The 25313-nt window shown below is 51.7% G+C and overlaps 9 protein-coding genes and 1 non-coding gene across 10 annotated transcripts; 4 read left to right on the top strand and 6 right to left on the bottom strand.

The window, feature by feature from the left end:
* Nucleotides 1–196: 196 nt before the first annotated feature.
* On the bottom strand, nt 197–2390 carry Asppvi_011280 (MBL fold metallo-hydrolase; the record flags this gene model as incomplete). Its single annotated transcript, XM_043307112.1, has 4 exons — nt 197–628; nt 680–944; nt 1248–1437; nt 2174–2390. The coding sequence occupies 4 exons, from the start codon at nt 2388–2390 to the stop codon at nt 197–199; spliced, it is 1104 nt and encodes a 367-aa protein (XP_043163047.1).
* Nucleotides 2391–2710: 320 nt separating this feature from the next.
* Asppvi_011281 (glutamate decarboxylase) lies at nt 2711–4404 on the bottom strand (the record flags this gene model as incomplete). Its single annotated transcript, XM_043307113.1, has 4 exons — nt 2711–2825; nt 2878–4043; nt 4089–4116; nt 4166–4404. The coding sequence occupies 4 exons, from the start codon at nt 4402–4404 to the stop codon at nt 2711–2713; spliced, it is 1548 nt and encodes a 515-aa protein (XP_043163048.1).
* Nucleotides 4405–5773: 1369 nt separating this feature from the next.
* Nucleotides 5774–7459, bottom strand: Asppvi_011282 (uncharacterized protein; the record flags this gene model as incomplete). The annotated part of the gene is made up of 3 exons (XM_043307114.1): nt 5774–6855; nt 6909–7282; nt 7371–7459. The coding sequence occupies 3 exons, from the start codon at nt 7457–7459 to the stop codon at nt 5774–5776; spliced, it is 1545 nt and encodes a 514-aa protein (XP_043163049.1).
* Nucleotides 7460–9367: 1908 nt separating this feature from the next.
* Nucleotides 9368–9439, bottom strand: Asppvi_011283. Its single transcript has one exon. It is a non-coding gene; the product is annotated as a tRNA-Arg (tRNA).
* A 2046-nt stretch (nt 9440–11485) lies between these two features.
* Asppvi_011284 (uncharacterized protein) lies at nt 11486–12238 on the top strand (the record flags this gene model as incomplete). The annotated part of the gene is made up of 2 exons (XM_043307115.1): nt 11486–11852; nt 11946–12238. The coding sequence occupies 2 exons, from the start codon at nt 11486–11488 to the stop codon at nt 12236–12238; spliced, it is 660 nt and encodes a 219-aa protein (XP_043163050.1).
* Nucleotides 12239–14802: 2564 nt separating this feature from the next.
* Nucleotides 14803–15858, top strand: Asppvi_011285 (tryptophan synthase; the record flags this gene model as incomplete). Its single annotated transcript, XM_043307116.1, has 1 exon — nt 14803–15858. The coding sequence occupies one exon, from the start codon at nt 14803–14805 to the stop codon at nt 15856–15858; it is 1056 nt and encodes a 351-aa protein (XP_043163051.1).
* Nucleotides 15859–16219: 361 nt separating this feature from the next.
* Nucleotides 16220–17295, bottom strand: Asppvi_011286 (guanine nucleotide exchange factor SDO1; the record flags this gene model as incomplete). The annotated part of the gene is made up of 2 exons (XM_043307117.1): nt 16220–17178; nt 17229–17295. The coding sequence occupies 2 exons, from the start codon at nt 17293–17295 to the stop codon at nt 16220–16222; spliced, it is 1026 nt and encodes a 341-aa protein (XP_043163052.1).
* A 585-nt stretch (nt 17296–17880) lies between these two features.
* cp3 (carboxypeptidase C PRC1) lies at nt 17881–19566 on the top strand (the record flags this gene model as incomplete). The annotated part of the gene is made up of 2 exons (XM_043307118.1): nt 17881–18346; nt 18401–19566. The coding sequence occupies 2 exons, from the start codon at nt 17881–17883 to the stop codon at nt 19564–19566; spliced, it is 1632 nt and encodes a 543-aa protein (XP_043163053.1).
* Nucleotides 19567–20109: 543 nt separating this feature from the next.
* Nucleotides 20110–21010, bottom strand: Asppvi_011288 (40S ribosomal uS13 domain-containing protein; the record flags this gene model as incomplete). The annotated part of the gene is made up of 3 exons (XM_043307119.1): nt 20110–20407; nt 20544–20709; nt 20890–21010. The coding sequence occupies 3 exons, from the start codon at nt 21008–21010 to the stop codon at nt 20110–20112; spliced, it is 585 nt and encodes a 194-aa protein (XP_043163054.1).
* Nucleotides 21011–22159: 1149 nt separating this feature from the next.
* Asppvi_011289 (uncharacterized protein) lies at nt 22160–25009 on the top strand (the record flags this gene model as incomplete). The annotated part of the gene is made up of 1 exon (XM_043307120.1): nt 22160–25009. The coding sequence occupies one exon, from the start codon at nt 22160–22162 to the stop codon at nt 25007–25009; it is 2850 nt and encodes a 949-aa protein (XP_043163055.1).
* Between the last annotated feature and the right edge of the window lie 304 nt (nt 25010–25313).

Raw genomic sequence — 25313 nt, forward strand, 5'->3', positions numbered from 1 at the left:
TGATGAGGAGACGACGAGGAATGAATATTGGAATCGATGGAAGATTAATCACTGGATTTGTTGTTGGTTGTTGATGCTATAAATAATCAACCGAACACGAGGCGATGCTCTCAAAGAACAAGGCTAATCATCCGACGATATCCAATTAGATCCAGGATCAACAAAACGAGATCATCGCTGCTTCATTTCAAGAAGCTCAGGTCGCTCTCACTTGAAAGTGATAAGCCTCTTTGCGATCCAGATACACCACTTGCCCTGACAATCCCGCCTTCTGCATCTCTATCTTGAAGTCCTCCAGCGGACTCGCAAACACGTTGTAATCATCATAGTGGATCGGAATGGTCAGATCAGGCTTGATCAGGCGCACCAGCTCCACGCCCTGTTGTGCATCCATCGTCACCATCATCGTCAGCGGCCACAAGTTCGGATGAGGCACCGTCGTGCCTCCAAGATGGATGAGCATCAAGTCGATCTTCTGGTCCGCGAACCGCCGCGGGATCTCCTTGAGCTCATCCACCATCAGCGTGTCGCCAGAGATGTAGATGCGATAGCCGACCTCGAAATCGGTTTGCGTAGTTTCGGTGCTGCCATAGCCTAATTCAACCATCCATCCGTTGGTGGGGGGAATCTTGATTGTCAGTTCACTGTCAATGCCATTGCAATGTCAGGGAATGCTTACTGCCGCCGCCAACTCGTTCAATTTCTCCACGACCTTGTTGGTCGGGATGTGTTTGCCTGGCATGCCAGTCACTCGAATGTGCGGTTGTTTGGTTCGCGAACTGTCGCCTTGGACATTGACCATCATCTGCTCAAATGGCTCGAGATCAAACACTTGTTGGAAGGAGTCTGCCCCCTTGGAGGTCAATATGGACTTGGCATGGCTTGTGGTGATGATGGGCAAGTCTCGCCGAAGAGATGCCTCGACTTTTTGATCGAAATGATCTCTGCAATGGTCAGTCCTATGCAGTGGTCGCTGGAGGCAGTATAGTATACCCATGATAGTGAGACAAAAGAACCAAGTCGATTCGAGGCAGTTCGTGCAAGTCAACTGCAGGATTTGTTCGACGGGTAGCAGTCACCCCAGGACCAAGATGGACATGGTCTCCCGCATGAAGGAAGTTTGGCTATCTTGTCAATTGTGGCCAATTTGTGATCGAAGGATGAACCAACATCGGTCATCAACCTCATCCCCTCCCATTCACTATCCAGATTAGCATCTCATTGACATGAGGCAAGAAGCTACTGACAAGATTGTCGTAGCCGTTCCAACGAAGTAGACCGATGCATTTTCTTCTCCGGCTCGGGCAGGATTGGTCTTGACGTTTGTCGCCTCGGGAAGACTTACTGGAAGAGAAGCAGCCGGCGAATCCCGAATTGGGGGGATGTTCTGACGGGGATCGATGGATAGACGCTTCATACTGGGACTGTTGAGCCGGCCTATCTAGCTTGAGTAGGATTATAATTGATCGGGAAGCTGAATTACAGCGAATGAATATTTATCGACCCAAGTCACCTTGAGCAGTCTCGTATACATGACGTCACTCAGCAGCATCATCACCATTCTCTATGAGGTTGTACAACAGCTTTCTTCCAAGGATACATAAGGGAAGCCCTTGGCAGAGGCATCCATGGTAGTATTGGCAGATTCCTCGGGTAGAAAGCTTCGTTCCCTGAATAAGTACTGGATCCTGATGCTATCTGCCTATATAGTTACTATAGAAATTGACCAATAGCCTCCTAGTAGCATCTCATGCTTTTCCCAGCGTCTTTCCCTTTCCCTCTTCGTCTCCTGCCTTTAAACACCTTGACCGGTCGTCGACTCCTTCAGCTCATTACAATTGGTGGACAGATCCATCACCATTCGAAGTCGGTCAGCGCTCTACTAGTATACGTTGACTCACTCCAAACCCGTGAGCGTCTGCTCCAGCGCACAGCGAAGCAATGGAAAGCAATTGCACTGTAGTTGGCAAACGAGGAGTCCTCGCTTAACCTATTTCTATTTGTAGATTGCTGTAAGCATCCGCATTACAACTCTAGCGGGCATCAGCAGGACAAACCTTGCAATACCCCTTCCGTGCACAGATACTCGGCACGACCGTATCATACACCCAGACAGAAAGCCTCGGGACGGGAAACACCGCGTACAGGAGCAACAGGACGAGCGTTCTCCTACAATTGAGCCGGAAGGGCCGGCGCGTAGCGATATAGAACAGGCGGATGACGGCTAGTGAGATCAGGCCCTGTAGTGTGAGGACATAGAGCGGCGCCGACACGAGAAGGTCGAGGAATGGAGGGATGAGGATGAAGATCGGGAGGAGGTTGTAGATGTTTAGCGTTAGCAGGCCGCAGAGGATGGCGATGACGAACTCGGATGCGGATTGGGAGGTCATCTTGATGGTGAGGTCAGGTTTACTTGGCAGAGTGAGGGCTGTGTAGATGGGAAATGAGGATATAAGGCCATGCCCGTCTCTATTCGGTCTACAGGCTAATGGCTCGTTGTTAGCACATGTGTAGTCCGCTGCGCGCACTAGTTATGCATCCTGGGCATGGTTGCATCAGGGTGGGTCATTATTCCATTAGCCAAGGGAAGATATGAAACTAGAGCTTAGTTATGGAGTAGAGACAAGCGATTATGTCAAGAAATGAGTGGAAGTATCATTCGTGTCGTATCACTATCTACCGCTTCCTGCGCGGTCCGAGTATCAATCGACTAGCAAACTCCGTGCGTCTTCCCGGTCTTGCCCTGCAAGGAATGCTTCTCGTTCTTGTAGTGCTCATGGGTATGCTTGGACTTGTGCGAGTTAACAGCATGGTTTTGCACATGCCTAGACACATCTCGTCAGTAGAGCCCGGTTGGTTAAGGATGTCAGCACTTACAAAGTATACTTCTCCAGCATGGCCTTGTCCATATCGCTCAACGTCTTCAGCGCCAGCTTGATATCCGCCAGCAGAGCGTCGCACCGGTTCATGCTAAAGTCCTCGCGGACAACCACCCGCATCAGCTTCAGCTCGTTGCTGTGCGGCGCCATCGTGTACGCGGGCACGATCCACCCCCGCTCGCGCAGCTGGTGCGCCAGGGCGAACTCGTCGAACTGCTCGTCGCGGTCTGCAGGGAGGCGGAACGCCACGAGGGGCAGTCCGTGGCCGCGGCGCTGGCTCATGATGATGAAGCCCAGCTGCTCCAGCTGCTGCGCCAGGTAGTCGGCGATGCGCGTGATGTTGACCATGATCGAGCGGTAGCCGCGCTTGCCCAGCCGGATCATCTGGTAGTACTGGCCGATGACCTGCGAGGCACCCTTGGAGAAGTTGAGCGTGAAACTGGCCTGCTCGGCGCCCAGGTAGTTGATGTTGAAGATCAGCTCCTTGGGCAGGTATTCGGGCGATCGCCAGACGACCCATCCCACGCCGGGGTAGACAAGGCCGTACTTGTGGCCGGACACGTTGATTGAAACGACCTTCTCCAGGCGAAAGTCCCACAGCAGGTTGGGGTTGATGAATGGGACAACAAAGCCACCGCTGGCGGCGTCCACGTGGATAGGAATGTCCAGGCCGCGCTCAACCAGGAGATCGTTGATCGCCTTGACGTCTTCGTACTCGCCCGTGTACGTGGTTCCCAGGATGGCGCAGATGCCGATGGTGTTCTCGTCGACCAGATCAACGGCCTGCTTGGGATCAATGACATAGCGGTCCTCGGTGCAGTAGACATAGCGCTCCTCCACGTCAAAGTACCGTGCGGCCTTCTCCCAGCAGACCTGCACGGCGCTGTTCATGATGATGTTGGGGCGGGTGTGGTCTTTGCCCTCGGCCTTGCGCTTGTTCTGCCACCGTCTCTTCATGGCCAGCGTGCCCAGCATGATGGCCTCGGAGGAGCCAATGGTCGAGGTCCCGACGGGGTGCTCGTCCTCGCTGTCGATGGGGGCGTTGAACAGCCGAGCGATCATGTTGACACACCGGTTCTGGATCTCGGCGGACTGAGGGTATTCTTCGTAATCGATAAAGTTCTTGCTGAAAGAGTCGGTCATGAGTTTCTCGGCTTCATCTTCCTGCTCGAATTAGCTGCGGTCAACAAATAGGTGTAGCCCGCATACCATGTACGTCGTCACAAAACTAGCCAAACTACAGAGAATCAGCTATGCACCACAGGGCATTCGAAAAATCAACCTACTTGAGCATAGGATTTCCATCCAAACTAAGCTCATCCTTGATCATGCGGTAAGCGACCTCACGGGGCATCTCCTTCTCGGGCATCTCAGTCTGGGGCAGCTGCTCCGCCGCAAACCGAGTACCGTACACAGTGGAGTAGAAACCATCATCCTCGTTGGTTTCGAGCTGGATAGAATCAACGCGTTTAACGAGGGGTTCGACATTTTCGCTGTCGCGCTGGACCGTAGCAAGGTGGACCATATTGGGTTTCTATGCGGGGATATGCGGATGCGGATGCGGATGCAGGTACTTGGAACAGATGAAAAATGCAAGAGGAAGTAGGACAGATGCAGGAGCTGTAGGGGAAAGCAACGTGTTAATATTTATCTACCTATTTTTGGATCTAATAATTTGAGAGATCAGCACTGATCAGTAAACAAAACAAGGCGGGAACCAAGAGATGGATGGCTCCATGATTGAGGGCCGTCATCATTATCATCAGGGGGAGATGAGGGGGTGGCTGTCAGTAGTGTTGCTCCTCTGTACGAGTGCATGAAAGGTGGCACCACAGCATCAGTGGATCGGATAATAGCATCCTGAGTTTGGATAGTAGAGAAGCCCTTCATCCTGCTAGTGAGTGAGAGATAATCTCAACCAGTCAGTCCGTCATCTGGGCGAGATGGAGAGCTGAGCATGTCTCATTGGATCCACCCCTCCACAGTCAATCCCAATGCATAAGTACTGATCGATGACCAAAATAGTTGTCAGAGTATCCAAAGCTTAGAAAAGCTTGGCCAGGGGAGAGGGTCAAGGAACAAGTGGATAAACTGGGTCTCATCGCAGCCACTTCCACAGTTGAGGAGAGGAGACAAAACCGGTTGGAGGAGAGCAACTGAATCTCAAGGGCACTGTAATTATTAGTACTACTTTGTCGATACGCAAGCTCCTGAACCGGATAGAACGAGGATGATCAAGAGAGTCGGAAAGAAGTCGTGTCGATCCACGTCAGTCCAGCGGGAATCATGTTTGCTGCTCATTTCCAGCCACCAAGTGGGGTACTGTGGTTGCAATGATGACAGCAGCATCAAGATTATTACACTAAGTACCTCGCTAGGTAGCAGAGCTCCTAGTAGAAACCCCATAGGATAGTTCCACTGAGAGTATTGTGCAAGTAGGTATCCACTGTGACCCAGGCTATTCCAATTCATTTCAAGTTATCAACTTCCCTCCACCGACTCCATTCCATATCGAAATGAGCGGTGTATCTAATAGGGGACAGCTATGGTAGAACTCATTCCATTAACATTAACTTGTAATCAATCTCAAAACAGCCGAGGGTGTAAAGACCCTGCAGCAGTAATCAATCAGTCAAAGCAACTCAGATCAATGCCTCCAGCCCAGACCCATTGGTATCTTGTCCCATCCATATCATACACAGCCTGATGCACTGGCCCCGACTCAATACATCAATCATCATCCGTTTTCGTGCAGACAAAAAAAGTTCGAATCTGTATCCTTTTATTTTCGTCGCGTTTTTGCCTTTTTTTGGTCTTTATTTTCTTCGGCAGTCTTCTGTCTTGTGTACTTGTATATAGGTATATAGGAATAGTCGCCAAGGTAAGGCAAGCGATCAAGTCCCCTTGACCTTGCGCTTAATCCACGACCAGAACCCACTCTTGCGCTTGTCCGCCTTGGCGGCTTCGGTTTTAGCCTCTTGAGCTTTGTCGACGGCCGTTTGTGCCTCCTCGTGCGACTGCTTAGCGCCGGTGGTCTCGGGCTGCTGAGTCTCCTCTGCAGCCGCCTCTTCTCCCCGTGCAGGCTCGGCGGGGACCTGACCTTGAGTCTCGGGCTGACTCTCCGTGGGCTCAGCTTCTGTCTTGTCGGCGCCTTCGGTGGCAGGTGCCGGCGAAGCAGTCGACTTTCCTCTCATGGCGGCGGCCGCAGCAGCGGTAGCGGCGGTGGGTTTGGCTTTAGTAGGAGTCTCCGGAGTCGTCTTGACGGGCGCAGTCTCCTGAGCCTTCTCCTCAGACTCTTGCTGGGGCTCCTTGGCTGCGGGGACCCTTCCCTCGGTGAAAGCTTGAAGAGTCTCTTTAGCCTCCTGCTTCTGCCTGGCCTCTGCGTCGGCTTCGCTTCCTGCGCCTGCGGCAGCAACTGCGGAGGGAACGACAGGGGACGTGGTGGAAGCAGCAGCCTGGGCAGCCGAAGGAGCGGTGGTCGGGGCAACAGCTTCTGCGGGCTCGGCCTTCTGAGGAATTTCAGCATCGGAGACGGGCTTGTCTGTGGGTTCGGCACCAAGCCCTGGGACAACCAGGGGTTGCACCGTCGACTTGCTTGGCACCTCGGTTTGCAAGTCCGCAGCCTTGGTTTCTGCGGCGGCAGGGGCGGCTTCGGAGTCCTCGACCTTGGCCATCTTGGGAGGCTTGTGGTCCTCGTCCTTGTGGAAGAGGCTGCTCTCGTATGGGCGCTTTGGATGGCCAGTCAAGTCCGCACTGTCGGACGGAGACGTGGCTGTCGGTTCGGCCGCAGCAGTCTCCTTCTCCTTGAGTCTCTCTGGCAGTGCTGTTTCCGCCGGCGCTTCAGACACTGGAGCGTTGGCGTCTGTGATGACGGGAGCGGCGGCCTCGGTAGCAGTCGCTTCGGGAATGGTGGTCTCGGGGGCCGTCGTAGGAGCCGTCAACCGGGATTCTTTGGCGACCGTATCAGGCAATACGGCTGAAAATTGTGTGAGCCTAGCTGCCTCGCTTACAAACCCAAGAAACACCTACCTTGTCCCTCGCCATCACCTGCGTCCAATGATCCAACCAGACCCGCCTTCGAAGCCTCGGTTTTGCCCACAGCACCCTGCAGGGTGTTCTCGGTTGCTTCGGCTGCTTCTCCCCTATCGGGCAAAGAAGACGGCATGCGCCCCTTTGCGTCACCCGGGTGCTCCGACAATGAGAACCTCTTGGCGGTGCCGGGGTTCCTAAGCTCGTCTACTACCTCGTTCGATGAATCCCCATTTTCACTCGCGGCGACTGTCTCGGCGGCCTGAGGCGGGGCAGCGGAGGGGACATTGGTAGCAGTGCCGGGGCCGAGGCTTTCGGTGGTTTCGCCTTCGCCTTCGCCCTTGACGACATCTTCAACTTGGTGGCCGGGGGTTCTATTAAGAATTGGCTGCGGTCAGTTCTGCTGCGAATCCTGAGGCGAACCTCTAATTTGTGTAACGGATGGAGACTTGCGCAACTTACACAGGCTCTTGGACGGTGGGAGCCGCCTTCGCGGTGCCGCCACCGCCCTTACCCTTGCCCTTCTTTCCCTTTCCACCTTTCTTGGGCATGATGATTTGAGTCCTTGACCTGTGGGACCTTGGGGGACAATGTCAGAAAATTATGCCACCAAGGGCGGAGCTAGGAGTGCAGTCGGAGTCGAGAAAAGACAGGTACTTACTGTCTTGTGCGGCGCGATAAGAGACGAAAATCGACAGATAGATGGCGCGAAACTCAGCTGAATGTCGAGCTTAGGGTAGGGAGTTGTTGAAGATAGTTAGGAAGGCGACGGCAATTCTGGGATGTTTGGTTTCCCCTCGGGACGTCTAATCGACATCGGGGAAGGTTAATCCGGGTGTTGAGGCAGTCGCGCATTGCAATGGTTAGGTACTCACTCAGAATTAGCCACCTCGAGAGTTAGCTATGGCAGTATCAGTGCTGGGTTCAATTGAACTACTAGCAGCAGAGATGGTCTTGTACTGGATCGGAGTTCAGCGCGCTGGAAGATGAGAGAAGTTCAAAGCAACGGTCACATGAGCTGCGTCGCAAGCACCCACTACTCATGGGCCGAGGACTTTTCACGGTACAGCTAATGCTATATTATTCGCAGGTCCTTGCAGTAATGATGATCATCTTGCTTATTCTGGCTACCGTATCAGCGAGGGGATGGCTGGTCTCAGCCACGGTTCAATCCGGGTCCGAAACAGCTCTCCCTGGTGGTGACGCATTTGAATCATTTAAGATTATTATAGAAACAGCTTAGTCAATTGCTCGCTGATCAATGCCATTATTCCTTCCTTTTTCTAATTCCGTGGATCTTGAACTATGAGTATCTATAGCTATGAAGTGCATGCTTGCTGTGTTCGACAAGAGCTTCGAAACGACGACAGCCAAGCCGTTTCCGGCGATCGCGGGTCGTGTGCCTGCAGCTGCTCAAGGGGTTTAGGGCGGTTTCACTCCCAGCCCTAACAGCGGATCAAGGTTGTTCCGAGCACCTGATCAACTGCCTATTTCGGATGGTGATGTTGTGGTTATAGAGACTACTGAATGGAGAGGTATCAACATCAACATCAAGCATTATATGCTTGAGTGCTACTGGTTATAATATAAGATGTATTAGATATTTTTTGTAAGTGCATGTATTAGCTCGCGGAAAAGTCTACCTCCTGAGTAGACCGCAACTTGGAGAGTAATATGCCAGCCACAGGCTGCTTCCGGAGGTCGCACATATTTGACGAGGAGTCATCTCTAGAGTCTTAACACTGGTGCTAGGTGAGTATGCTTTCGGTCTTTCTTCGAGTAGATGCACGGGGAACCCGGATGAGGATGAGTGATGAGTTTTCCACGAGAGATATACTTGGGGACATTGACCCAAAAGGAAAAATATATACAGCCATCTTAGTGAGCATAGCAAACACAGAAATCATCCACGGCGACCATGGCGATCTAGACCCCGGATACATGACTGAATAAACCATCCTGTCATCCAAAGTATGGCTCGCCACATGGTCAACATCATTAAAGGGCTTCAGAGGACAAGTGAGAGGTAGACTCGAGAAGTACGCCTTTCTATAAACCTCATCCCATAAAGGCGATTCCCTCAGGCTGGCAGAGAACAGTATTGGCTCTGCCATCTCATGTGTGAATGCCCGAAACAAGGCATCCAAACCAGAAGAAGCAATTACGAGGAGTCTTCTAGAAAGGCAAACGTCGTGGCCCGTCTGTACCCTGTATGTACCTCTCTACAAGGCAGACTGGCAATGCTGGGCTGACATCATGCATTGCAGTCTAGGGCGCCCGACGCTTTCCGTTAAGTCATTGCTGGTCTGGCCTGCAAGGTTGCAGGTCTTTGCGGTAAGAAATCCAATATCAGTAAAATTCACTTCGGAATTCCTCTGTACTTCGACGAACTTGATCGGTGGAGAAAATAAGCCTTTTGAAATTTACATAAAGCAAAAAAAGCAAAAAAAAAAAAGAATTGACCTACGCAGGATTCGAACCTGCAATCTCTTGATCCGTAGTCAAGCGCCTTACCATTGGGCCAGCAGGCCTTGCTGATGGAATAAGGAACTTCTGTTTGACTACATCAACCTGCGAAAAAGCCTCGCCGGAAACAGCGTGCCGAGTGGGGCACTCGGGCCAGACATGAAATCACTCACTCCGGTGGAGCACATTGCCCTCCCACATTCCATCGAACTGATTCGCTGGTTCTGAATCACTCTCTGAATCACCTCCGCCTACGGTAGGTATTATGACCGAACGGCCGACGGAGTACGTTACGCCGAGTATAGTGAATGGATTATCCTGGGTGAGGCCCTTTGCCCCATTTTCCTTCGCATGACGTTGTACGCGCGAAGTCACGATGGCACACGTCTGGGGGGTTTGAATCCAGAACAAACGCCTAGCATACAGAGTTCAGCGAGATGATGTATGTCGCATTTTGATCCCGGTGGCAATCAGGGATCGTTGAGATTAAGATGGTAGATTGGTTGGTGGTGGCTCTCAGACCGGCTGTCTTGGCCGTAATTCTGGAATTGTTCGCTGCAGGACGGGCGACTACAAGGGCAGCGCCAGCCTATTACATACCTCCTTTAAGGCCCGCGGAAGTATCCAGTCGTCTAAAGAGGTACTCTTACGTACTCAACACTACTCGTCTTTCATGTGTGAGGTATTTTCTATGACGATTAATATGTCTCATTATCAAGTATAAGGTACTCTGTATAATACATCTGTGCAGAGAGAATAGATGGCTGTCATAAATCAATGCGCTTGCCACCACTCTCGCACTCGGATGGTTACAATGTCACATACTAATGTTACCTCCCTGGCACAGAGAAACACTGGAATGCTTGGCGAGAGTGGCCATTTGTCTCTAAAACGAATTGACTAGATGAACTGACCCGAGGAGAAGCTAACCCTTGGTCCAGGACTGGTTGACTGGTTGAGGAGAAATACGGTACTCTCAAAAGGTAAATTTCGTGCGAGATAGGAACACACGGCACGCTTGGTTTTTGGCCACCCATGGAAGAGATCGGATTGACATCGGCTTCGATGCGCCAACCATCGAACGGAGCAATCTCATTTGTTCACCTTGAAATTTAACAAAACTCAGAGAACTGGAACTGGAAGCTTGAGGTTGCATCTCCAAAGCAATCACTGTAGTCGCCTACCGAGTCTACCTTCGATAGTTATCATGATTCATGAAGGCTGTCCAGAAGGTTGATGGGCTCTGATCTCTTTAAACCTAAAGTACTCCTAGGTACTCAAACAATTCCATCGCTTGGGGCGTTTATGTCTAACCCGTCAGACGCACAGAGCCATTGCCAAGTGGGTTTCACTATTCCCCCACCCTCTCAAGAACGGCGCAATTTCAACGCCCCGAGTCTCAGGAAGTTTGCAGCTGCAGTAAGATTTCTGCGAGAGCAAATAAGAATCACTATTGCATAGGTATCCTCCTCTGAGATCCTCGTTTTGCCTCCCCACATTTTCTGGTAATTCTGTAATCTACTAGATACCCCCGTCCGTACGGAAATGCGGACTACCTATGGCCGGTGTGCCTTTCTGTCTCCTGCCCTCACCGGATTAGGTCCCGAGATGTTACGCCTTCAGTTCCACGGCTTATCTGCGCCATAACTGATGGTAACTATTACCTATTTAATAATGCTCACACTCAATCTCTATTTAATTAATCTGCTCAGTCCCGTATGTCACTCAACTTACCTTAGTCCAGTATCTATGATTCCATAGTACCCTATCCAGGGCATCGTACCCGCCTCTCCATCTTCATCTCCATAGTCTCTCCTCCCGCCTTTTCTCTTTCTCTCCCTTTTCTTCCCCTCAATTGTCATTTCTTCTTTCTTTTCCTCCTGGAGTTTGCCTCTCCTGCCCCAATCCAGCCTCATCTAACCGAACGATGAACCAAAGGTCTCTTACTACAGTCGATCGTAGTTTGTGCTTGCACACCCTCCCCCGCATCCGTGCCCTCACCGGGACTGGTCTGCATTGAGGCTACTACTACTATTCTCAACACCTATTTACAACACCACTACACCAATTTCTTACAACACCCTCTACAATTCCTGGCTTTTTCTGTCAAAATGAACTTCAAAGACAAGTTCAGAAAGGTGTTCCACCGGAGTTCCAATAGCCACTCCAAATCGAAATCCAACGGAAATGGCAATGGCAATGGCAATGGCAATGGGATCAAGATCGAGTACTACAAACGCGGTGAAATTCCGCCGTCCAAATTTCGCGGCCCCTTCGATCCTGAACACCAAAAGAGATTGGCCGCCTGGTCATTCGAGGCTGCGCAGGCCGAGCGCCCCCGCGCATTAGACCCCCCGCTGTCTCCCTGTACAACATTATCGGAGTACTTGAACCCGCGTCATGGCGACAGTGAGGACGAAGGCGTGGCTCCAGACCAGATCTGCGAGACAGCGCCTCCAGAGGTGGGATTGATTGACTGTAAGTGGCTGTTGCCTCCCTTCCACACGTGCCCTCTATTCATGCTGGTGCAATCCGTAAGCATACACGTAACGACGTTCTGACAACGACCAGCTTCCGCCACTGTTTCCCACCACGAATTCGCTCCGGGTCGACAGGAAGAATCTTCGGGATCGTCGTCTTCTACAGCCGTCGAATCGAGCAGTTATAGTGATTCGACGATGACTCTGTACTCTGACGATGCTCGAATGGATTCCATTGCGCAAATCAAGGAGTCGGTACGGTACACCTCACCGATCCATCGCGCCGTGTCACCGCCGCCGCCAACATACACAAAGGGTACCTTGATGCCTTTCTCACCAGATGATCTGAGTAGAGCGTTGAACGCCGTTCAGATCTGCTCGTAATGTACCTTCATCAACTGCCATTCTTCTCCGTCCAGAGGACGGATCCTTTTGTCTATTGTCGACTGTCCTTATGCTCGACGACTTTTCTCCACCCGCACTGGTGTGCGAATTCCCTTCAACCTACCTTACTTTTCACCGGAGACCTCGAATACCAGGCCGTTTTCTAGGTCTTGTTTGTCAAAGTTCAGAATGATGCAACTAAGCACGGTGTGCTTTTAGAGAGGAACGGCGTTTACCTTGCATGCTCCCAACCTTTTCACGCCTTGTAGGCGTACGGTTGGAGTGATTGTTTTCCAGTCATTGCGATTGAGCGAATACCCGTAATGGACGTTTCCGAGCCCGTCTCATTTACCGAGCCGGGATTGACTGACTTTCTTCGCGGTTTGACGGCCATATGCGAGATTGTATTGTATGTGAGACGTTAGATGAATCAAATGCATACTTATTTAAAACAATTGATCTTCTCTACATCTGCCTAGAGTGGATAATGCTGGTTTTCCAAGTGCGCTGAACGCCATAAGTACTGTCTTGAAACACACATCCTCTGCTGGGTAGCAATAGTGGTACGGGGAAAGGACCTCCGGTACACCATCTGACCATCTCCACCTTCATCCACCGCTGTTCTGAACCGACTGTTGGATTCCCTAGCTATCTATCTCGTACTTTCAATTGTCGAGTTAGTTGGTATCCACGCCTTATCACCTGCCAAGACAATAGTGCAACAAATGAAACCCATCTCGTCCAACTAGCGTCACAAAATATTGAGTGGATTCGAGATCAAAAGTCAGTCTACCTATCTATCTCAGCAGGAGAGACATCAGGTGAACAAGAGGTTCTAGCCAAATTATTCAAGGGAGAGCCTGCCTGGGGTGACGTGGTAGATAAACTTTATAAGTTGAAATTTATAGTTGTTAACTTCGTTGGATCTGAGATCCGGATGCTTCTTCCTAGCGCCGGCTGTCTACGCAGACKGGGATGGCGGACAGTGCATCCGGATCTTGAGTTCGCAGCTTCGCAGGTCGCCTCGTGTCGGTGACGGAAGATCGCCGTCGACCTGGTCTTGATGTTGATGATAATGGATAGATCGAAATTCCACGTCGATCATTAATCCGTCGCCAGATTCCCCTGCATCTATATTTGGTATGCCAGACTACCGGGTCAGTACTAACCCGGGATCCATCAACATTGACAGGTGAAGAAGACAACATCGAGCTGTTTGAAGGGGTTAGTCATTGTTGCGAATCTTGCGATTCTAGAATCACTTATGATTCAAGGAGTAGTTGCCCAAGTGCAAAGGTACTATAACTTGATCCATCACATCTACGTCGAAAAAGCAACAAGATTTTGAAGCAATCACAGGCTTCATAGTCACTCCTCGACAACCCAGTATCCACATCGCTGGGAATCACATCAATCTAAGACCACACACGATATGATTTTTTTTTTTTACGATCGGGTCGATTCCCCTGGTTCCCCCTGCTCCGACAACCTGGTCAACCCTCAACACAATGACAATGTGGTACCCAAGCGCCTGGGTCGCGTACTTTCGTCCTGCGAAGACTGAAGCCGGAGCGCTTCTGCAGCTACTCCATGGCTGTAGCCATTGAGCTGTCAAGGACCACAGGCGAATCACACCGCAAGTTGCCATAGTACAAGTGATCTAGGCTGCGTTCATCGGTCCCAGCTTCCAGGTTTCCGGATGCCTTACCCTGGTCACCTTGCGCGTGGTGCGTCGCCCTGCTCAGGCGAATGTGGCCAGTGGGGACAATCTACTTGGAACTTCGTCCATGAAATACTTGTGATTTGTGATCGATTGAACAAACGCGAGCACCCTGCGCAGATCCTTGCTAGGAGCGTCCCTGTTTCGTGGTTGTCAAAAGGAATGCATGGATAGTAGTCCTGAACCTTCTTGAGGATTCTGGCTCCTGGTTCATGCCAACGCTGCAACGAGTCTGCGGGCCTGGTGGAGTCTGGTTTGATATGTCTATGGTCTCGCTGTGTCTTTCAAAAGTACCATGAGCTCGATGTACACCGTCTTGACCAGCTCACGGCTTTTGCCCGATTGTCTGCCTGATGGGGGTTACTTAGGTCGGTGTGAGAATGAGGTGCCCCGGGTATAAATGCCTGGACGGCAATTGGTATCTCTCAGTACCTGCGTGAGTTCTGAAATCTCAGTTCCTATTCTACTGTCTTGTTTTACACCTGGTTGCATCCGTGATATTGCACATCTGTTGACCATGATTATTCCAGCCACCTTCAAGCCTTCTCTGACAAGAATCAGAAGCAAGAGACGCAACAAGAGAGTCAAAGATGGAGATGCTCACTCGATGTGTCCAGCATGTCTCTATCATCTCAGCATTATACAAGGGAGGACGACTGTTCCTTCCTCCTTACTTCTACATCATGTTCATATCGATTCACCTTTAGAGTCAAATCGCCTGGTCAACAGAGAGACACTTAATAAAACTCCAGCACGGAAAACGAGTCCTCTCCCCTGCCTGCCAATCCTATTATCTCCGACCAAATTCGGCACCTTTGGCGGCCGCTTTGCTCCCGAGTCCCAGATGGATGCCTTGCAGGAGCTCACGTTGGCGTTCGACCGTATCATCTCCGACTACGGCTTCTGGAGAGAGTTTCTAAGCTCCCCCGGTATCCGTCCTAGCCCTCTTCGGCTCGCAGAAAATCTCACACGCATCGCTGGTGGCGCGAATATCTGGCTCAAGCGGGAAGATCTCAACCAGGATGGAAGTCACAATATCCGCAGCATCGTTGGTCAAGCACTGCTCGCACGGCGGCTCGGAAAGACCGAACTCGTCATGGAGTGCGGCTCAGCCAGGCACGGTATTGTCTGCGCGGCAACCTGCACACGCTTGAATATGAAATGCACCATCCTCATGGGGAGCCGGGACGCAAGCAACCAGAAGGACAGCGTGGACATGATCAGACAACTCGGAGCGACAGTCCTTACCGCAGACATGGGCGCGTCTTCGGGCAGCGGGACCCTCCGAGCTGCAGTCAACGAGGCCCTTCGGTACTCTGTCGCCCATCTCAGCACCACATACCATATCATGAGTGGGCCAATCGGTCCGCACCCGCTTCCAACCATCACACGCACCTTCCAATCCATCCTTGGCGAGGAGATCAAAACGCAGTTCGGCGGCGCCAGCGGTGGCCGTCTCCCGGATGCCCTCGTCTCCCCCGTCGGATCAGGCAGTGCAGCCGTCGGCATGTTCTACCCGTTCATCGAGCACCCGTCGGTGAAACTGCTTGGCATCGAGGCGGCAAAGGCAGCTCCCCTATCCCACGGCGACGTCGGCGTCCTGCACGGATGCCGCACCTATCTCCTTCAGGACGAGCATGGCCAGATCCTTGATTCGAGCTCGATATCCCCCGATCTCGACTTTCCCAGCGTTGGGCCTGAACTGGCGCACTGGAAGGAGACGGCCAGGGTGGAATATGTTGCTGTGACGGATGTCGAGGCGTTGCGAGGCATGGACGTTCTTCGGAATCAGGAGGGGATTGCCTCGGGAGCGATGACGGGGTATGCGGTTGAGAGGACAATTAGGCTTGCGAGGGAACTTGGGCCGGGGAAGGATGTTGTCTTGCTTGTGGCGGGATGACTGGATTCTTTCTCGTGGACTGTTGTGGTTTTGGCTTTTACTTTCTGCATTTTTTCACTGGTGCTGTGGTGTTACTGTGAACATTTCCCTAGACTAATCCCCGGATTGAGTACGCAAGTGCATGTCTTCTAGATCGATGCGTAGGCAAATATCACTGTCGGTCATATTCTACCATAGTCATTTACTTCCAGATGCATTGACTTTACAATCTCTATAGAATGCTATTCTTGACTAATCATTACAAAGCCCTGTCATCGCTCATAACAGACATCAAGTGAAATCATGCAGGATATATACTTTTAGTCGACTCTAAGAATAATAATCAGTGAAAGGGATGAGGGACATCAAGGAGAAGGGACCCTCAATCCTCATGGGTAACCGCCATGTCCAACACCTCGACTCGACCTCTTCCGCGGGTCTCGGTGCCAATGAAGTCGTTCAATCCCTTGAAGGCGCCTGGCTCAGCAAACCCAACTACTTCCCACTCATCACCACCAACCACTTCTTGACTCTCCACCGACTCAATGTAGCTCATGATCTTGTCCTTGACATTGGTTGGAGCTTTCGCAGCAGGCGCCGTCTCCGTGTCCGAGCCGCCAGCTTCCACGTCCGAGTCTTGCTGCCGCGCAGCCTTGCCCTTGCCACCCTTTCCACCCTTCTTATTATTCTTCGCCCCGCCGGACGGCGCCTCCTTCTCCTTGTTCGCCCCAGGCGCCGCGGCAGCCTTGACAGACTGCTTCAGCAGCGACACAGGACAAGTGACACGGAGTCGCATCCGAGCCCGCATCACAGGGATAGGCTGCCACGCAATCAACGCCTTCATCGCCTCAAGCGCCTGACTCTTGGCCGATTTATTCGGCGTCACTCCCGTCCACAGCGGCTTCCGCGGCTGCGCCGGCCCATTCTCATCCCCTGCGCCCGTCCCATTCCCCTCCTGCACCTGCTGCTGCCCGCTCGCCGAGCTCAACTGATCCAGTGCCTTGGAAATCATTCCCGGCGTGTACACCCGTTTTGTGTTGGGGTCGATCAGCCGCCCAGAGACGATGTCGAGGACTTCCTTCTCCACCCGCTCCAGCATCTCCTTGCGCTCGCGCTCACCGACCTGCACTTCGCCTTTGCGGAGGATCTCTTGGCGGATTTCGTCGGTTGTTACGTTCGGGCCGAAGGCTTTTGTTAGTTCGGCCGAGGGGGCGGTTTGGGCTTTTGAGACGGAGAGGAAGATTGTTGGGACTTGGAGGACATTGTCGAGGTCTTTTTCGGCGCCGGAGCGGTATTCTAGGAGTTTGTTTTTGTAGCACGCGAGCTCGAATCTTTTCTTGCCTGGTTGTAGGATTAGCGGTGGACTAGTTATCCATGAGGGATAAACGGACCTTTTTTTAATCGGACGATTGATACATTGGTAAATTTGATCTGATTGGAGGGTTGGTTGATAGGCATTCTGTCTATATTCTCTGAGCCACTTGGGCTCTTTTGCAATCAAATTCTAAATAATATTAATATATGAGATTGAAACAAATGTGTTGTTGGTGGTGAAAAAGTCCTGCGGCCCCTCCAAAAATGCGACCATCCCCGATCGTCTTCTATAATTTGCGATGACGCTGGTCTCGTGCCGCCCGCGTGACTCAGCGGCGGATGACCCAACATGTGACTGGTTCTCCGCACCAGGCACCGCGCTGTGAGTGGCTGCCTCCTTGCCTCGCTATCAGCGCTGCTGATTCAGTCGTCATTGGCCCTGCCCATCAAGCTTCAGCCTTCATCCATCCATCCCCCATCTCCTCTTCTACTCCTCTTCATCTATCATCAAGCCAGTTGAGAGTTCATCAACTGTCTTAGCAACTTGTATTTTGTTTATCTGTGAATTGTACGTTGGGAACCATTACTGTGGTCTCTCGCTCTCTCTGATACGGTTACTGATAAGCTCGCTGCCAGGTCATCCCCCATCCCCAGGGTACTCCATCCTCCCATCCTCCCATCCATCATCAATACGCATCCCAGGTCGATTTGGAACCGATCTAAGTCATCATGAGAGTTCTGCCAGCTACATTGCTGGTCGGAGCGGCCACTGCGGCTGCTCCTCCCTTCCAGCAGATCCTCGGATTGCCCAAGAAGGGTGCCGACACACTGGCCAAGCCTCTTCATGACCTCCAAGAGCAGCTCAAGACTCTGTCTGATGAGGCTCGTCATCTGTGGGATGAGGTTGCTAGCCACTTCCCCAACAGCATGGATCATAACCCTGTCTTGTCGCTGCCTAAGAAGCACACCCGTCGTCCTGACTCCCACTGGGACCACGTCGTCCGTGGTGCTGATGTCCAGAGCGTCTGGGTCACTGGAGCCAGCGGCGAGAAGGAGCGGGAGGTTGATGGCAAGCTGGAGGCCTATGATCTGAGAGTCAAGAAGACCGATCCTAGTGCTCTCGGTATCGATCCTGGTGTGAAGCAGTACACTGGTTATCTTGACGATAACGAGAGTGATAAGCATCTGTTTTACTGTKAGTTCCACTCTGATTTCTTGGTCGTGTATAGGTGAATACTAACTTTTATAGGGTTTTTCGAGTCTCGTAATGACCCCAAGAACGACCCCGTTGTCCTGTGGCTCAACGGTGGCCCTGGCTGTTCTTCCCTTACTGGACTGTTCCTGGAGCTTGGTCCCAGCAGCATCAACGAGAAGATCAAGCCTGTCTACAATGACTTTGCTTGGAACTCCAATGCTTCTGTCATCTTCCTTGACCAGCCCGTCAATGTCGGCTATTCTTACAGTGGCGCCGCCGTTAGCGACACCGTTGCCGCAGGCAAGGATGTCTACGCCCTCCTTACCCTCTTCTTCAAGCAATTCCCTGAATATGCCAAGCAGGACTTCCACATTGCTGGAGAGTCGTACGCTGGCCACTACATCCCGGTATTTGCCTCTGAGATTCTCTCTCACAAGAAGCGCAACATCAACCTGAAGTCCGTCCTCATCGGCAATGGTCTCACCGATGGTTTGACTCAGTATGACTACTACCGCCCCATGGCTTGCGGTGAGGGTGGTTACCCTGCTGTTCTGGATGAAGCCAGCTGCCAGTCGATGGATAACGCTCTGCCTCGTTGCAAGTCGATGATCGAGTCTTGCTACAACACAGAGAGTTCCTGGATTTGCGTCCCTGCTTCGATCTACTGCAACAACGCCCTCCTCGGTCCTTACCAGAGGACTGGCCAGAACGTCTACGATATTCGTGGCAAGTGTGAGGACTCGGGTAACCTGTGCTACAAGGGTTTGGGCTATGTTAGCGAGTACCTGAACAAGCGTGAGGTCCGTGAAGCTGTTGGTGCCGAGGTTGATGGCTACGATTCTTGCAACTTTGACATCAACCGCAACTTCCTCTTCCACGGTGACTGGATGAAGCCCTACCACCGCCTGGTCCCTGGCCTCCTTGAGCAGATTCCCGTCCTGATCTACGCCGGTGACGCGGACTTCATCTGCAACTGGCTTGGTAACAAGGCCTGGACCGAGGCTCTCGAGTGGCCTGGACAGAAGGAGTACGCATCTCTTGAATTGGAGGATCTGGTCATCGAGGAGAATGAACACAAGGGTAAGAAGATTGGCCAGATCAAGTCTCACGGCAACTTCACCTTCATGCGTCTCTACGGTGCTGGACACATGGTGCCCATGGACCAGCCCGAGGCCAGCCTTGAATTCTTCAACCGCTGGCTTGGAGGTGAATGGTTCTAGAGAATGTTTGTCGTTGCTAGACTGAATACATGCTGGCTTTTTGATTACATCGCAGTCTTTTTTGGATAGTGTTAGTCTTTGCGGATATTTATATAACCCAACTACTATAAACGAATGATGCTCAGGATTGTATGGCTCAGTTGATAAGGCGATATATATATACTTTACTTTATAGAAAGATGGCAGCTTTCATCGGACCCGGTAGAGATTTACCTTTTTAAGTATGTGAATCCCGCTTTGGGTGACCAACGCCTACTCAAGGAATTACAGAGTACAATGGAACGGTACGGCGAAATCATTACCACGTCGAGGTAGGTCCATAGAATACCAGCTATGCCGAGAATCATAACGCAAAAGGAAAGGGAGTGATTTTGATCTGTTCATTTCATATTGGTATGATTTCTTTCGCTTTTGTTGGGGCCCGTGTCGTTTTTATATCAACACCAGATCAAGTCCAGGGTCCCACGAGGATTCGTAAACACACACCAACATAGTCCCACCAAATCCACTCCAGCCGGAAACAAAAAAGATATCCGTAATGGTTTAGCCCTTCTTCTTGCTGACACCGACGGTGCGTCCACGGCGGCCGGTAGTCTTGGTGTGCTGACCACGGACACGGAGACCCCAGTAGTGACGCAGACCACGGTGGGAGCGGATCTTCTTCAGGCGCTCAAGATCCTCACGGAGCTTGCTGTCCAGACCGTTGGACAGAACCTGGGAGTCCTTGCCATCGGTGATGTCGCGCTGTCTGTTGAGGAACCAGCTGGGGATCTTGTACTGGGTGGGGTTCTGGAGGATGGTGACGACACGCTCGAGTTCTTCGGTGGTGAGCTCACCAGCGCTGTGATTCAAGTCAGCTTCTGCTGCTATCGTAGTGGTGAAATTCTTTCAAATCCATCTTCCACTCTTCTCGTTGTCTCCACACCAACATCACCGATTTGTAGATGCCGTAAAAAAATGAAAAAGATTGAACGTACCGCTTGCTCAGATCAACATCGGCCTTCTTGCAAACCAAGTTGGAGTAACGGCGGCCGACACCCTTGATCTGGGTCAAGGCGTACATGATCTTCTGCTTGCCGTCAACATTGGTGTTGAGCAGACGCAAGATGTACTGGAAGTTCGTCTTCTCGCCGGACACGAGCGCTGTAGAGTCGAGAAAAAATTCAAGTCAGCCTTTGGTTCTCTCCGTCATTTCTGAAATTTTCTCCTCTCCGAAAAGCGTCCTCCGATGAAGCAGAAGTAACGGCCCTGGAACCCGTTCCATTTCCATCATTTGCAACCACTTTTCCGAACCAAATAATCGAATAATAGCAATGTGCGAACAAAGGGAGTCCGGGAATATGGGAAGAACGTACACATGATGGGCGATGGCGCGACGGGACTCGCGATTGATTGTCGACAGCGAGAGGGATGAAGGAGAGGTGAAATCGAGGGCGCCTTCCATGACTTTGCTCGCTCCCGTTGTGGGATCGGGTAAGCAGCGGTCTAGCCTGATCAGGTAAGGTGGGCTTAAGGGCTCGCTTGTCGAGAGCGCTAAGCTCAACAGGGATAAATTACCTGGTCCTCGCATGTATTGTGGCACGTGACTTGACATGTATGCGTACTGTATCAGGCGTATTGGCGATGTTGCTCTCGTGCTCTTTGTCTCAATTCAGAGATTCTTTGGTCTGGCTGTCATTTAGAGATGGTCGCTATGTCTTTGAGATCTGCTTGAGTTATTCTAGTGATTGTGCCTGGTCCTCTTGGTGTGCATCTCTTGCTCATCTTTTTCTCGATAAAAATGTGTCTCGATTTGGTGAAAGAGATGTCGGAGAGGCACCTCACGACAGAAGCGAGATATCCTCGTAGAAACAGCAGATGATCTTTGATCTGATATCGTCGTGATAATCTGGGCTGATCCCATTATGGCAGGCCTTTTCTCATCTGCCGTATACTAACACTCACGCCCATGTAGCATTTCACTGCTCGATCGTCCACCTCACTCTGTTAAGTATAGCGCAGATTGCTCCAACAACATTATGTTCTCCAGTCTTTGTTGAGTTTGCTGGAATGTCTGTTCTAGACACAATCAAGACCTTCGAAGCCTGGACAAAGAGGCCTATCACCATGGTGGTGATTGATTTGAAACAGCCCTTTGACTCGATTGTCCTATGCCGTCTCTTGTTGACTGGCCATGGGGCCTGGCAATCTGCACGCCTCTTTCAGCAGAGATTGCTTTCTGCTCCATTGTTGGAGAAACAAACGTGGAGAACTCTGCTACCATGGCTTGCTAGCCAAGCATTCGGTCCTCATTGTCGAGAGGATGTACTCTTTCGAGCTCTGACTTGTTTCTTGTCTATCTTTGTTTACAGTCAAGTCGCCTTGAAGTCCTTTGTCACCAGTCTCTGAATGAATGGCAATATGTCTCGAAAGACGAGACTCTACTGCGTACTTAATCGTCTGATTTGCCTTGACTGCTCCTGCTTGTGCCAATTTCTATCTTTTCATCCCTCCCTCCCTGTTCGTTTCTTCATCGTTGTTTACTTTGCGCAATTTGTCCCTACATAGGGTTCTAGCACTCATCTTTCACCAGTTTAACTCAACTACAACCAACATGAGCTCACCGGCGGAGCATTCGTCCGGCGAGTCCTCGCATGGCCACAACTGGCCGAATCCGGCTCTTCGCCATCCCAGGTTCAACCTCGCCGAAATGCCTGATCCGCCTCCAAGCTGGAAGTTCCTTGGGGAGTCTGCGGACGTTGTACTCCGTACGCGAAAATACGTACGCGAGCAAATGGTAGCTATGCTCAACTTTTACAGCTGGGGAATCGACACGGGGCTGCCATCGCGGATGACCAATTTGAGAATTCTGCAAGCTCTGTGGAAGATCTTTTATTACACGGCAGACTATCACCGGCCTCGATCTTTCAGAGACCTTCTCGACTTTGAAGGAAAAGATGGTGGTCCGAGACTGCTGTCTTGCGAGATCGACCATTCCTCTCTCCTGCCCATCAGCAGATACTACCCTGATCCCCCGGCCCTGGACGGCATCACGCAGCCCGACTATGTCAGACCGGCGAATGCTGCAGCGAATATTCCCGATATCTATCTTGAGCGGATGAACAAGCCCAGTCGTGACTTGGACATCTCCGAAGCAGAACCACTAGGGTCAAGCCCGCCCGCGGTGGAGAGGATGAACCTTGGAGGTAATGGCAATACTGTTGCATTTCAGAACAACAACCTGACAACGGCCGTGGTTAGTGCAGCAGCTGGGCCTTTCGTAAACACAACCCTTACAGCCCCTGCCAACCCAACGGGCGTCTTTATACCTGCACCAGTTCCTTCTGCTGTCGTCCGTGTGCCTGCTCACATGGCTCGCACAATCATCGAGGACGTTGAAAAAGTCGTCTTGAAATACGCCTACTTGGAGCTTGAGCGAGACGCCAGCGCTGCTCCACAGACCGTTGTCCGGCCATATCTTACTGCTCTGCAGGAAGGAGACATATCCAAAGCCATTGTTGGACTGTACCATGCAAATGCCCAAGTGCGGCTCTCATTGGACCCGCACGACCCTACCAGAACGATTATCGATCCCACCGGCAATGACTATCCCTGCCGAGGCAGAGGCCCTATCTGGAAAAACAACTCGAGCACCATCGACAGTCTGATTGTTGTGGGCAAGTTACTCGACGCCGGGTCCACGGTTATCGATCGTAAGAGAGCTGGATGGGAGACCCGCTTTAGTACACTGGAGCGAGCCTTTATCGAGGCCACTGACGTCAATTGGGATGTTCTCTCTCTGGACGAAAATTCAGAAATGAGAGACCACTTTTGGGACGTCGTCCAGGAACACGTAGCAGGCGTCCAGCCTGGAATACTCAGCCCTTTGTGGACTGTCTGGTCTGATTGTGCAGGGCACTTTGACCAGTTCCATTTCACGTACCGGGAAGCAGTTGCGCCTTGTCAATGTACCGGGCAGGCTGCCGCTGTTCAAGCACATACCAAAACCTTCGTGGCGCCCGACCTGCATCCTGGTGATATGCATGGGGTGTGCATGAACGAGGTGATGGCCCGTCCGTTCGCGCCTCTCCTACATGCGGACTGTGCGACATGCAACGCACCACAATCTGTGACCATTGAGAGAAGGTTTGACACTCTTCCCCTGCGCATGGTGGTGGGTCTCGACGAGCAGGTTTCAATCAAAAACCACACCAAGGACATCACGTTCGACTTTTGCGATGGCGATGGTCAGCTGCAAAAGGCCACGTACCGTTGGTTGGGGGGTATTTACTATAAGGATTACCGGTATCGCGTGTTCTGGACGGACACCAAGAGAGGAGAGACCGACAATGGCTTCCTCAAGATGTATGACAGCACGATGAACTCGGGCCTGATCATCGGCGATATTCCACCGGCTCATAAGGATGAGAGGGTACCTCCGGAATGGTGGAGAAACACCGCGGTGCCGTTCCTCGTTTACGAACGAGTCATGGACCCGGAACCGGAAGTATTCAGTCTTGCGTATCACTCGTTGCTTGACATGATGAAGGTGAAAATGGACGGCAAACTGGTTGCCCAAGAGCATACGCCCTGGACCAAAGCCGAACCTACTCTTCCCACGCAGTCACCTCCCTGGGACCGGATTTTGCCCAACGCAGACCGCTTCAAGCTTGCAGCAGATGGTGATACAGAAGAACAGGGTGTTCCTGTGCGCAGTCAGACCTCCGTCAGCTCGTCTGGCCACTCGTCAGGACACTCGTCAGGACACTCGTCAGGCCCTGAATTACCCTCCGCTCCAACATCAGTCCGATCTTCTATGCGAGTATCTCCGGTTCCAACAGGGATGAAGCAGGCTGCAAACGCGCAGGCTCCCACCACATACACGTCTGCGATACCAGCCACTATCGGGCCGTTTGTCTCGACTTTTGCAACGGCGCAACCTGCAGGCGTGAACCCTTTCGAGATCAACCCGCCAATGAACACGACTAGCCTTTTCAGCGGCTTCAATCGTAGAAGCAACAGCCCGCAGAATGCGTTCGGCAATTTTGCCAATTTCACAAACACGCTCATGATGCAGCCGACCGGTGACCACAGTGCAATGTCTATTTCGCCCACGCAGCAATTCTTCTGGATCCCATCCGCGTCGAATAGCCCCGAGAAACAGAGAACAGGGCAGGTAAGTCAGCCGTCACCGGACATGATGGCGGGATTCGCGGTGTGTGGAGCCGTACAGCCATTTTATATGCGTGTGTCACCGAAGCGAGCCATTGAAGAAGTGCAGGACAATGGCGACAGCAATAATCGCAGCGAAGGCAACGATATCAACGCGACCAACGACGGCGATGGTGACAATGGTGTCGCGGCAGACACCACGATGGGGCCGCCTCCTAGAAAAAGAGCACGTACTCGGGCTGAACGGACCGAACGAGTTGGCACCAGGAGAAGCGCAAGGCTCAGTGGATAATTAGGTGAGGTTCTGCTTGTTCTATTTTGCTTTGGGTCGGAGTTTGCTAGCTTGTTGCAGCTTGCCTACATTAACAGTGTGTTGGGTCAATAATATGTTTGTTTTGCCATATTGAGTTCGTGAGTTTCCTAGTCGGTTTCCACCTGCGATGATAGTCAATAGACAATTCATGTCTATAACTGCTGTAGAGAATTTCAACAAGGTAGTACATGCATACAGTGGCTACGCTGCACCCAAGCAACCAGGTCAACCGTCAGCATTACAGCCGTCTCTAGACCGAGGAACATGCATAAGCAGATCAAAC

This window comes from Aspergillus pseudoviridinutans (assembly GCF_018340605.1).
Source record: "Aspergillus pseudoviridinutans IFM 55266 DNA, scaffold_9, whole genome shotgun sequence".
Lineage (NCBI taxonomy): Eukaryota > Fungi > Ascomycota > Eurotiomycetes > Eurotiales > Aspergillaceae > Aspergillus > Aspergillus pseudoviridinutans.